Genomic DNA, 13,531 nt, shown 5'->3' on the forward strand with positions numbered 1-13,531 from the left:
TTCAATAAACTGGATCTAGTTTAGGCTTTCCTAGGAAAACATAAAGAAATGAGAAGAGGATCAAGACTTTTGAACTACACTGTGCAAGTTTTGATGCACACCACTCCCTTTTCTTAATCTGGTACAAACTCTGTGCCCTTTACACAGCTCCTAAACCTTGTTTTGTATTTGTTTTCTGTTTGTTTTTAACTAATTGATGTGATACAATAATTATATCAACGCATTTCAGTCGTTTTATGTCTGCTAAAAGTTGACACAAAATACTGCTGTGATGATGAAGCTTTAGGATGATTAAAATTATTTGAATGCAAAACATTGATTGTTTTTTGTACATTTTTAATATTCTTGTAGCATTTAGCACTGCTCAGACAAACAGGGACAGACAAATTTGCATTAAATAATAATACTAATAATAAAAATAATAATAATCAGTTTTTATTCCAAAAATATAAACACTGAAAAAACAATAGTTCTTTTGAAACGGGTGTCTGTAGGTACAGTCTTCAGATGTAGCCAATGATGTCATTGCATATGATGGGCTGCCGGCTCCCTGTCTTCATGAGAGCGGTGAACTGGTAAAAATCAGTGTCCAGTGTATGTAGACCTGTGTGGGACTGGTGAAAGAAAGGTTTGAGTCCTTGGAGTCCCACGGGACAGGACATTCGTTTAGAAGCCTCTGCACTCCTGCAGCCCTTGGTGGAGTCTCCTGGCCTCTGCCTCATCTCCACACCTTTGGACACCCCTGCAAGTTTTCGGCGCATGTTAACCAGAATGTCTTTGGCAAGACGTCGGCCTGCATTTGGTTTTTGTTCTGCTGGCTCAGGAAGCTCCGGTAGGTCCATCCAATTCTTTATTAGGTCAGCAAAACTGTTGTCACCCAGAACCAAGGGCTGTCTGTTCCTGCTGCGGCTCAGCAGCATTGTCGTCCAGTCCTGTTGCTCACTGGCCTCGAATGATGTCCAGCGCTCCAGACAGGCGTCTGATGTTGATTTGGGTCGGATACGACCAGAAGGTCCTCTGTTTGTGCGGAGACAGGCAGAAGAAGAAACTCGTATGTTTCTGGTCCTCCTCAGCACCACGCCTTCATCAGGCCAAGAAGCTTCAGAGTAACCTGAGTCAAAGTCCACACTCTTCTCACTGCTGGGAGAGCCCTGTTTCAGCCTTTCATGCTCCTGTTGCTCTTCCTCCTCTTCCAGTGGGCTGGCCAGGCAGCAGGCAGAGTCATAGGTGCTGGCTTCACTGGCATCAGAAGCACGCAGTCGAGTGAGTCGCTCTTGCTGTGCCCTCTGTTTGTATAACCGAGTGACAGCGAAAGACTGAACACATGGTTCGCTAAGTGGCCTCGGCCTGCTTATCTGCTTCAAATCCTGCAGGGATCTCCTCATGTACTGCATGTGGTCCCGGAGGCAGTCAGAAGAATCTCCTAAACACAGCTGCACAACAGGAGAGGCAGACAAACAGTTAGTGGTGCAAGGAGATTTTAAATAAAGTCTATTCAAAATTGACATGTCCACCAAAACTACTTAAGTAAAGACAAGCTATGTTCATTCGTTGCAACAGCCAAGAGAGCTCCTAGGCCGCTTTCCAACATATCCCATCATCCCCTGGCCATTCTAGCTATATCTTGAACAGTTCAGTGTGTTATTTCCAGGACTCGGCCAGTAAGATTTTTACCAGCTGAGATCACTGTGCTCTCTGGCCTTATAAGAACTCAAGCATTCCTGAAAAACCATCCCATGCAATATAAGTCCAGAAAATGAATTAAAAGCACAGGATGCACATTTCATACTGGGGAAAACTCTCCCTGCCTCCTAAATTTAGAGCGGAAGTTGAACAAAGTAGAGCTTAGTCTGGAGTGGAGTGTGAAGGCTCACATATCCTCTCTGGATTCCCCTAGTTCACAGGATGTGGACTGGCATGTATTATAAAACAGGAAGTGACAGCAACATTTTGGAATTGCACAAAGATCATGTGCTCAGTGTTAATTAAACCATCTTCGAGTAGGCAGTATAATTATATTGATGAAAAAATCCTTTAAATTTTAATCTGCACTTTGATCATTACAAAAATGAAGAAAAAACTACAATTTACTAAGAGTTTCTGGGTCAGGGAGTTGCAAAAATGCCTCCAGTCTAATCCGTAATGCTATTGTTTAGTTTTCAGGTTCTTACAATATTTGGCTTGCTGAGCTTCTAACTCCTGTCACTGTTTGTCTTGGAGTACTAAAGGTGCCACAATGCCATGATGTTATCACAGCTGTGGGTGCTGAACCATTTGGCCTCTGGGGGAGACTTCATCTGACATGCAGAGACATCCACTGTGAGATTCTGTGGTCAGTCTGCCACTTTTAAAATGCCCTGTTCTTCTTGGCTGCTTTCACACAATGGGCTAGAAGTGATTCACCCAGCTGTGTGCTTTTGGCAAAGGCAATTCTGGTTTGAATTAACAGTGACTTGGTGGATTAAAGCACTATAAAGAGAAGTTGGTCAAGAAATAAAATAAAAACAAAACAGAAAATAAATGCCAAAAAACTAGGATAAGCCAGTGTCTTAAGAAAGCTTCACATAGTGGGTTTACCAAGGGGTTTGGGGCATTTGTACTCTTAATGAAACTAATGCAGCACCTAAAACACAAGTAAACTAAAGAAAAAATAAACTTACCATTGCTTCTGAGAAAGTGAAGTTCAAAGCCTGTGTTTTTTTTCTGCAAAAGAAAAGAGAGTAGTGGATTAAGTTTTGAGCGTGTGGCAACTACCACCCTTCCTAAAAACACAGCGGTTTGCCAATACTCACCTCTGTATGTGGCTCCAAATGAATCGCAGCACAATCAACAACAACTCCTCAGACGAACAGCTGATCGGAGGTTTGTTCGCTCTTTGTGGGTCCTCTCTCCTCTGAACCAAATGAAGCTCCGTCAGCGGACTTTGTCGATGCTGAGCTTTTTGTCGCAGCGAATCAGCACAGCCCATTAAAAAACCAGCCAATAGTGAGTCGCCTGAAATAAGATGCCCCCTGGAGTCATTTCAGTAGTTCCCGCTGTGCGTTTCACACCACACTGTTGGGACTCCACATCTGGAGCTCTTTAAATTAGACACCTGAGAATACTCAAGTCGTCCAATTGCTATTTTGAATTTTTTGAGCACTATACATTTCCAGCAGAGTTATTATAGTTTTTATAATCTCATTTTGACTGTTTGTTTTTTTATCCGTTTAGTTTCCAGAGTAGTGCTGCTCGTTTCGGTTTAGTTGTTAGTGTTTGGAAATGTTTTTGCTATTTTCAGTGTTAATATTAGTCTTTTATTGTATGGAGGAAATATGCCAGAGACAAGATTTAGGAAGATTAGTATTAGCAACAAAAAATAACTCTGAGTTTTCAGACAAGTTAGAATAAACATGCCCGTTAAATACTCATGAGCTAAGTTATGATACAGTTTATTAGATTAACAAATACTAAAACTAAGGACATTACCTCTATATCCCCCCCCCCCCCAACTTTACAAATAATTTCAGTTAGTTTAAACCTTTACTAAAAGTCTATTTTTTTATTTTAGTTAAATAAAATGTTTTTTCTTCCACGTGCAGTTTTAGTTATTAATTTAGTTATAATATATATAATGAAAAAATAATGAAAAATTGTGATTTCAGTTGATAAACAAGCATTTAAAATACATTTTTTAATTCTCTCCAGAATCGTGCAGGCTACTAAAGGCCTAAAGTCCCAGGTATGTATTGATAGAAATAAATCTACATGTCGCCACCTTGTGGATCTTTTCCACAAAGCTTCTTCAGCAATGCGTATTCACTATTCTATTCTAATGGTCCTTTTGAAACGCAAAATACCTTCTGGCATGACTACCGCGCGTCATTATCTCACCTCTTTATATGCTGACAACACTCTGTATTGTAATTCAGCAAAGTTTAGGTTGCAGTCGCACTCATTTCTTTGCTTTAAGTACCTATTACATGCTCAGTTGCAAGAACTAACGTGTAAAGCAGGGCTGCCCAATCCCAGTCCTCGAGAGCTACTATCCTGCAGCTTTTAGATGCATCCCTACTCCAACACAGCTGAATCAAATGGTTTGATTACCTCTTCAGCATGCCATCATGTTTGGCAAAGGCCTGATAACAAGCCATTCATTTGATTCAGGTGTGTGGGAACAAGGATGCATCTAAAAGCTGCAGGACGGTAGCTCTCGAGGACCGGGATTGGGCACCCCTGGTGTAAAGGATGTATTAAAATAAAAGAAAACAAGTTTGGCTTATAGCTGCAGTTTGTCCGAATGGTATTTATATAGTCTTGTTTTACCAAAATACTTTTTAGTTTAGTTGTATGATTGTCCTTTTCTTCTCAGTTTTTTGTTGATGTCTTTTTAATCAGCAAAGTGCTTATTCTATATTTTAAAGTTGCTCAATTCATTGTCTTTAGTGTCCTTCTGCTAGTGAACTGGTTAAAAAAATGAAGAAACAAAATAAAGTATTCTGAATTTTCCCTTAACACATCACACAGCAGAATAAAAGATCATGTGACCAAACCTTTATTTACGTTTAACAAGTGAATGACTTTTAATGTTAACAAACAACTATCATCCATTTGTCTTGGTATTGTGGTGCATCCTAAATGACAGATTTTGTGAACTGAAGTGGAGTAGAAATAGCCCTAGTTCACACTATGAAGATAGCATGTCTCTAAAGAACAAGTGTAAACAGATATCAAGGCACAAACATATGTAAAAAGACTTGGATTGAAATAAAAAGTACAGAACGATCCATGTTAGGAACAGACATAACCACTTAAAAATTTTGCAGATATCTTAAAAGTGACACATAACCATTTATGTTTTGTTTCTTTTAAGAAGTTACTTAAGGAATGTTAATCAGTTTGTGGGGAATACAAGCTAATCTATGGACAAGTCATGCAGAACAATGCACTATAGTACAAGAGTGAATATTGATTCTGTGTAAACATTGTACAAAAAACATTTTCCCTTCATCCATTTTCATTCTCCATGCTTGTTGGTTTTCTTCTAAAAAATAAGTTCTGTTTACAGTCAAAAGGTTCATAAAATGCCAGTTAACATAAGTTAATAGAATTTTTATAAAAAAAGGTTCATTTGACTTTATCCTTTTATTAAAATGCAAAAGTAAAAGGCAAAGTAAAATGTAAACCTAAAAGGAAAACACAGTAAGAGATCCAAATATAAAAGAACGCTCAATAAGTCAAATAAATACCAAGAGGTTCCCCAACTGGTCCACGAAAATGGAAAACATGTTTTTTGTTTGTTTTTTTCCCCCAGTGTTTTGATTTAGTCGTTTGGTATAATGAGATTGCAGGTCTTAATTGTGTCAAACTTTACTCTTACAACAATCATTTATTGAAGGCCAGTTGGCCAACATACAGTTACACAGTTTCCAAATGCAATTAAAAAAGCAGATCTTTTCATGTAAGTGCCTTAATTGTTATTTGATTGCTTTTGTCAAATTAGAAAGTTCTCGGTCATATATGTGTACAAGTAACCCCTGATAAGGAGCAGTAAGCTATACAGTATATAAAAACAATAACAACAGATCAGACAGATAACGTGATGGTTGCAAAACAGTGATTGTTAAAGTTCTTTCAGGTTCCCCCTCTAGGAATCAGTTCTCTTATGGTTTTCATTATGAAAAGCAGTAATCATTCATGGCTATTGCAGTCACTCATGCAGTCTGTGTGCGTCGGGTTTTGTCCTGCATGAAAAGACAAACAAGTATACATTCTTTAGACAAGTTAATGTACATAAAATAAAATGAAGAAAAAGAAGCTCCTGTTTCACGTTTGACTTTCTGATTTCTAGTGTTGATTGCAAATTAAATTTTTAGTGAAAAAATTGCACAGATCTTGAGAAGTTAAAAAAATGCAATGTAAAAAGTAATTTCACTCAATTTAAATCACATTCAAATAAGTCACTATACAAATTCATGCTGAAAAACTCAAAGTTCCCAAGTTCTGTCTTCCCTTTAATTTTCTTTTCAGCAGACATGAACTTAATTTTGTATCACAGCAATGACATTTGTCTTACTCTGGATAATCCACTGTTTACTATTGCCGAACAACAAGGCAACCCACTTGATGCGCTCAAGCTAAATGATTTTTGCCAGCTTTTCTTACACATTACTTAAGCGATGAAGCATTAAATTAAAATGTTGCCAATTTATTTCTTCACAGTGATAAATTATTACAGCTCTAGACTGAATATTAAGTTGTGCCAGTACAGACAATACATAGCTGATGAGATCATTAATAGGCCACCTAAATGACAACCCAAATGAAAATACAATGAATAACAGCCCATTAGACTTTACGGTAACATTTCTACCCACTCTGAAGCATACCTTTAGAAAAGACCACAGTCTTTTAGGTTGTTCTTAATAATAACGTCAGTGACAGCATCGAAGACAAACTGCACGTTCTTGGTGTCAGTGGCACAGGTGAAGTGGGTGTAGATCTCCTTGGTGTCCTTTTTCTTGTTCAGGTCCTCAAACTTGGTCTGGATATAGCTGGCAGCCTCATCAAACTTGTTGGCGCCTGTAAAATATGATTTAAGAGACAAGGAAGCAGTTTATTATCAAGTTGAACTTTCTGCAGAGAATGATCACAGATGCAGTATCATTCCTGATGCTCCGCTGTGTACCTCCGTACTCGGGGAAGCAGATGGTAAGAGGGCTGCGGGTAATCTTCTCCTCAAAAAGATCCTTCTTGTTGAGGAAGAGGATGATGGAGGTTTCGGTGAACCATTTGTTGTTGCAGATGGAGTCAAAAAGCTTCATGCTCTCATGCATTCGGTTCTAAAGAGAATCAAAACTGGTCATGGCTCATGACTTTCACTACAGTGTAACAGTTCATCAGCGCTGCCACCAGGGGACAATGTTCTTCTATATTATAAAAGTGAGGACAAATATTTCAGGTACTTCACAGCATCTCTTGGCCAAATGTCTCCTGAGCACTTTCTTTAAGCAATTCAAGAAATTGGGGTTAAATAGTTCATGTGCTATAACTTGAACAAATAGCTATTACGTCTTTTATTGCATAATTACACTTCACAGTGAAGCTCAATGAGCTAATTTTACAACATGGAGCTGACTATCATTCAGCCATTATAAGGAGGGATGGGAAATGGTACATTCCTTGCAGTGCAATATAATGTAATGTATCACATACTGAAAATGAGCCTGAAAGCAGATTTATGAAGCTAGTAAAGTGATATCATCCATACAGAAAGAGGCTCACATACAAGTACACATACACACAAGCATAAGAGGGTGGACTTTTCCTTACCATCTCCTCGTCCTCTGCCAGCACCAGGTCATAAGCACTCAGTGCAACACAAAAGATAATGGCTGTTACTCCTTCAAAACAATGAATCCACTTCTTTCTCTCTGAGCGCTGGCCTCCCACATCAAACATTCTGCCAGAGAGATCAAACAAAGGAGGTAAATTGTGTGTTTGTGTGTCTATATTTGGGGAAGGAGGTCACAATAAAAAAAAAGGAGTAATGTGAACCTAACAGGGGAAAAAACTGCTATTTCAGGAAAAGTGCTGTGAATGAAGGAAGGGCAAACTTAGAGTGACATTCAATGCCAGGAAATAAATTGGCTTTCATGTAGTTGTTTGGGGACCAAAAATGGTGAGGAGGTGGAGAGACGTCTGTCACATAATTTATCTGATAAAAGACTGCAGGGTCAGTGCAGGATAGAAGAGGCAGACAGGGTCCATATTCAGAGTAAAGCTTCAGTTAATGGAGATGCTGAGACTTGATTAAAACTCGCAGAAGAGAGGTGTGAGAAAAGCCTACGGAAAGATGAAAACAGTTCACCAGGACAACTACTGTATACATATATAATACTGGAACCCAAAATGAAGTTTCGACCAGACACAACGTGATCTAAAGCCAGCCACTGTCAATGGTGACAGCATCGGCTTCATTAAGGTGAATAGAGCAGAAACAGCACAAACGTGGCTTTTTTTGTATTGATCGCTTTCATGCATTATTTAGCTCAAATACTGAGGCTGTAACACAAAGCAAATATCAGAGATTATCAGGAAGCAGGTCACACCAAAGCCAAGTGGATACAGTTGCCTTTTTATTACCGTACCCATAACCTCTTAATATGTATTAAAAAGTGCATTAAAATGTGTTGAGACCCAAAAAGACAAAGAAATCTGCAAAAAACCCCAAAAATATAGCTCATCTTTTTTATCTACCTGCCACTCTCTTTCTCCATTTATACCCTTTGCACATTTATATAACATACTTTACATATTCACTTTACATATCTATGCATGCATTACTATCCCACACATAAGTGCTTGGGCTGGGTTAGAGCACATTTTATGTAAGACCAACAGTACTAGTTCTGTGCCATGTCAGACAAACATGTTTTATTACTAAATAATGCTCTGGTTTTATTAAGGAGGAGCACTGTGGGAAGGATCTAATTTATTAGTCAGCTCTTAGCGCAATCACAGTAATTAAGCTTTTAATTGCTGGTATAATTTGTCTTCTGATGTTTTAACATATTTCAAGCCAGGAGGGTCACTTGCCTCTTAACGCTATAAAGATTGAGATCAAAATCAAGTGTAGATTTTTTGTGGTAAACTAGAACCACGTTAACCCATGAACTCTGGAAAATGTAGAGAAAATCAGGTCCTCTCTTGCCCTTTTCACAGTCAACATGGTTCATTTCCCTCATAAATCCCCATGAACTGCTGATGAGACACCAAACACGTAAAACAGAGCAAGAAATAGTTTCCTTTAGGCACGTTTTCATGGTTGAAAATAATCCTGTGCAGAAGGCACTAACAGTGAACTCTACAGATTGATACTGCTCTATTCTTAGATGTGCAGATATCAGACATGAACTACTGTGGAGCTGGCAGGTTAAAGACAGTTTTCATGTTTGATCAGACTGAGCAGTACAGTTTCCACAGCTTTGCAAGGTGTGGTCGAGAAAGGTTCAGGGCTGCAGCTCACATCTTTCGCCTGTCTTCACACAAGGAAGGTCATACGACTCTAGAACAGGTATCTTGATATGCCGCTGTCTACACTAATTAAATGACAACATGCCCATATCTAATATTCAAGTGACATTTTTGCCTTACTGCTTTTCCCAAATTATGTTCGGCATCCCACTAAAAGTCAAATATGTGTGTCAGATTGGTGACCTATGACCTATGGTACCCTGCCTCTTGCCTATGGGGAGGGGGCTCAACTTTCAAGTGAGGGTCCCAGAACTCTCACAAAACAATGCAAATGGCTAAAGAAGTTTAAACGTGAAAAAAAAAAACAACCCAATTGTGACAAAGTGAAATTATAATATATTTTTTTCATCTATATATTTATTTTGTTTAAAAAATATGTCACTTTTAATTGACAGGTTATTGATATTGAACCTTACTTGAAGTGGAGTTCCTTGAAAGTGAAGTGAGTCTCAACAATGCCGGTTGTCTTAACCCGAGTTCGTAGCACATCTTGCTGGGTCGGAATGTAATCTGTTTTAGCTATCCTCTCCAGGTCATTCAGGTAACTTAAGACAGAAAGAGAGAGAGCAAGGTTTCAAAATGACTTTACAATCTGCAACAAATGAGAGACAAAAACAACAACAGGAAGGCGTGTGGCTGCTGAGGCACTACCCAAAACTGCAATTTTTGAGTCACTTGAATAGCTTTAAACTTTTGATTTCTGAAGTGCTTTTAAAGGAAGTGTGTAAATCAGGTCCTACAGTAAAGTTATAGTCAAATGCAATGTGCATCTTTCACTCTAGCCAGTTTAGAGTTGCAGAACTACAACAGAAAAATAAAGTTTCATTATTTCTGGCTTTTTTTTATTGCTCAGCTTTGCTATCAGTTTGTTTCACTTGCCACTCAACAAAAACATCTTGTGGCCCATTTCCTCATAAATCACCACTATAAAACTGCTGACCAGCTACAAACAAAATTGATTATTATTCTCTGTAATGCGAGTTATTATATCCACAAACATTTCATATTTGCCATCTTTTCATGTGGCCTAAAAACGGCTTTTCTAGGTGTGTAACATCATGCTGATATTTAATATTCCCTCTCAGTAGATACAATGCTAGAAGTATATCACTGTGTTTCATCAACAGATTAAAACCTGCAGCTACATCTACTCAGTATTCACTCAGTGCAGAACTCATGGCTGAGTTTGTATATGTGAAATTGGTTTTGCAGCATATTTTCCTCTTGATTGATTCTGTTGTTGTAAGATTTTTGTGCTATAGCGCCTCCGGCCAACGAGTTTCCTGCAGATGGTAACACTGAATATTGGTTGTGACTCTGCCTCGGCCGCACTCATTACTAAAATTGAGCTTGTCAGAGACCAACAGCTACACTGAATACTAGTTATCTGTTGGCTTAATTCTGCCTAAGATCTCTTTAGAAGTTATTTGTCTGCTTGAGAAAACACGTCTGCACATTTACTTTGCTGACCTTAATCATTTATAATTTGCTGCAGTACGCTGCTGCATCTCAGATGTCTTTTTCTCTTTGTCCATTTCAGTTTACCAGCTGTGCATCTCCTGCAATAGAAGTGTGTAATACTGCACAAGCTGTAAGGCTCTGTATTAAATGCATTTTTTTGGGGGGGGACGATGACACATTTTTCATCATCACTCCAATTTGCCATGGTACTTGTGGTGTGATGCTTGATTTATATTACACCTGGGGCAGGGATAGCTCAGTAGGTAAAGTGGTCGCCCCATGATCGGAAGGTCGGCGGTTCGAATCCACTTAACGGCTACCCTGAGGTACCCCTGAGCAAGGTACCGTCCCTACACACTGCTCCCCGGGCGCCTGCTTAGTGGGCTGCCCACTGCTTCACTGAGTGAATGGGTCAAATGCAGAGAAAAACAAGTAATTTCCCCATGGGGATCAATAAAGTATCCATTATTATTACCTTTAATTTTTGCTCTTATGTTCCTGGGTGATTTTTCCTTTTCCACATCCCTTCTGTATTTCCTGTCTGTGTCCTCTGCTTGCCTGTGTGAGTCCTTTGTCCTTTTCAACTCCTCATGATGCTTTTGTTGCATTTGTTTCCCTGTTTTGTTCCTTTTGCCTCCCTCATTTTGTTTTTTATCTGTGTCTTATTATCCATCGCTCCTGATGTGGATATAGTCTGCTTGTTTTCCCCCAGTCTTTGTCAGGTCATTACCCTCATCTCTGACTAGTTCCAGTGTTTTCCTCAGTTTCTTGTGCAAGCTCCTCACAGTTGGTTTGCTTGCACTGCTTTATGGATTTTATTGTATTTTTTTTTCTCCTGCTACCTCAGTGCCTTGCAAAGTTCATACTAAAGATCTCTTTATTTTACTGCTTGCCTTCAGTCTCCCACGATGCCATCAACTGGGTTAAAAAATAAAATCTGATACCAACGTAACACAATCTCTACAATGTTAAGCTGGTATAGGCCTTTGGAGTAAAATGACATCATAGCATGCAGAACAAACCCCATCTCTATACCCATTATCACATGATAAGAAATACAGTCATACTCTCCATCATATTATTCTGTTTTTTAAAGACATGTTGCCTTTAAGAGCAGTATTCAATATGAAAAGCATGTGGGGGAAAGGAAACATTATAAAGACTATCCAAGAAAGAAGGTAATTTCTTTTGTTTTTGTTTTTTATGTCAAAATTTACAACTCATATTTCTCACTTCCCCTCAGTCCTTTTTGCATTTTCTCTGCTATCTGACAGACTGCTGGTCAGTAGGGGAGTGTGAAAGCACCATGTTTGACACTGCCTGGCTTACACAAGCATTGCATCATCATCCGAGGCCAACTGGGAGCTTTACTTGCCCAGCCAGCCCACACTTCACAGAGAAACTGAGATATATATCCACCATTTCAATCGGGCTGATCAAACCATTCATGCATACTTAAAATGTTACAGAATAATTAATGAGTTAACAAAACCTATAACTATAACAAATGACTACAATTTTTGTTTTGTCTCACAGCACAGCAGCCATTACAATAGATTTTTTAAATGGCATGACAGAGTTGTTGCGGAAATATCACATAAAGCAACATTTCATACTTTTACATAGCGCTGCCACAAAATTAATCAGCATGTTCCAATAAAAAATGACCACTTGAGGGTGTTATAAGAACTATCAATTCTCAAAGTTTACTTCTAAGCTAATTTTCCTTGAAGTAAACACATTTTTTTTTTAATCTAATTTTTTCACTCCCCCAAGACAAATTATTCGGTGCTCTGCTTATCGGGTTATAGTATTAAAAAATCAAACCCAGAGAGGGAGAAATAATCACTAAATGAAAGTTAGTGAACAATCCTTCCTGTCTCTATGACTCCCAGGAGAAGTCACAAACAGGTTCAAAGCTCCCACATATGACCGAGGCTGAAGGGACTGCACATCCCTTCCAAAAAATAAATTTAAAAAAATCTCAAACTATAACTCTCTCGACCTTTATGCCTTTTGAAATAGCAAATGTAGTGATTTAGTTCTTAAACAAATCTTCATCTGTATATGAAAACAACTGATAAATTTCCCAATTAGTCACATTTCCATTTGTAGAGGATTAATATAGCGTCTGGTGTAAACAGAATGCATACTGACTGACGTACGAGCAGGAGAAGATGCTCATGGTGGAAACCTGAGACTATGCACAGTAAAAATCAGTAAATTTGCATTTAATTAACAGATCACAGCAGAAAAATATCCGCCCACAAATTCACACTCACTATGCCGCCGAGTCATTCAGCTGGTATTCTCGCGATCTTGCAAAGCAGCTCTGTATGCCGCTGTCACTCCACAGTCGCCTGATCACGTTAGCCAAGTCATCAGGGAGAATGCCCTGTTCCTCAGCAGCTGCAGCCAGGGCAAAGAGCTGCTGGGCATCGTCCTGCAGGGGGCAATAAGGACACAGGAGTGGGTTGTTAAGAACACTGCAACTAAAACCAAGGCGACAGCTGCTATCCTTGACACAATCAAACATGATCAAAGATCCAGTTGGTTCTTAAAGACAAAGAGTTACATGCTCTTATGTACAGGACATTAAAGAGTAACCGCTGTTACTTCCCCTTCTATAATGGCTGGGAGGGAAGTCGTTCCTGAAGCAAATTTCATATAACTGATCAAATGACAAAAACCCTAGTTGTATTTCTCTGGTAACTTTTTTTAAAAAATTTCAGCTAAAGCTAAGGAATAAGGTTAAGAAATATCTAACAATGGCATTTAGAAATAGAAAGGATATTTCTTCTGCCAGTACAATCAAGAGGAAAAATTACAATGGCAATTAGCTGGCAAACATGTTCTGATAGTTCTTGAATTCCTGCAAAATGGCACCACTGGAAACCAAAACATATTCTTCAGCTATGGAAATATTTAGAAACAAGCTAACCTGTGTAACATGTTAGAGAAATTTCAACAGGCAGTTACAATCGGATTTTGATTTAAATACTAGGGGTGCAACGATACACAAAATTCACGGTTCGGTTCGATACTTTGGTGTCAC

At 38.7% G+C, this 13,531-nt stretch overlaps 2 protein-coding genes across 2 annotated transcripts in view; both read right to left on the minus strand.

Moving 5' to 3' along the window:
* Nucleotides 1–489: 489 nt before the first annotated feature.
* On the minus strand, nucleotides 490–2,732 carry inka1b (inka box actin regulator 1b). The gene is made up of 2 exons (XM_085354378.1): nucleotides 2,661–2,732; nucleotides 490–1,433 (listed from the first exon to the last, which is right to left on the minus strand). The coding sequence occupies exons 1-2, from the start codon at nucleotides 2,661–2,663 to the stop codon at nucleotides 504–506; spliced, it is 933 nt and encodes a 310-aa protein (XP_085210504.1). The 5' UTR covers nucleotides 2,664–2,732; the 3' UTR covers nucleotides 490–503.
* Nucleotides 2,733–5,628: 2,896 nt separating this feature from the next.
* The window catches only part of LOC146632435 (guanine nucleotide-binding protein G(i) subunit alpha-2), a 52,530-nt gene continuing 44,627 nt past the window's right edge, over nucleotides 5,629–13,531 (minus strand). The window contains exons 4-9 of the mRNA XM_085353339.1: nucleotides 12,759–12,919; nucleotides 9,432–9,560; nucleotides 7,312–7,441; nucleotides 6,668–6,821; nucleotides 6,369–6,561; nucleotides 5,629–5,723 (exon numbers count right to left, since the gene is read on the minus strand). Of these exons, the coding sequence (XP_085209465.1) occupies nucleotides 6,371–6,561; nucleotides 6,668–6,821; nucleotides 7,312–7,441; nucleotides 9,432–9,560; nucleotides 12,759–12,919 (765 nt within the window). The 3' untranslated portion in view covers nucleotides 5,629–5,723; nucleotides 6,369–6,370. The remainder of the gene's footprint in view (nucleotides 5,724–6,368; nucleotides 6,562–6,667; nucleotides 6,822–7,311; nucleotides 7,442–9,431; nucleotides 9,561–12,758; nucleotides 12,920–13,531) is intronic.

This window comes from Diplotaxodon limnothrissa, linkage group LG5 (assembly GCF_057381915.1).
Source record: "Diplotaxodon limnothrissa isolate DT_005_m linkage group LG5, D_limnothrissa_male_GT1.1, whole genome shotgun sequence".
NCBI lineage: Eukaryota > Metazoa > Chordata > Actinopteri > Cichliformes > Cichlidae > Diplotaxodon > Diplotaxodon limnothrissa.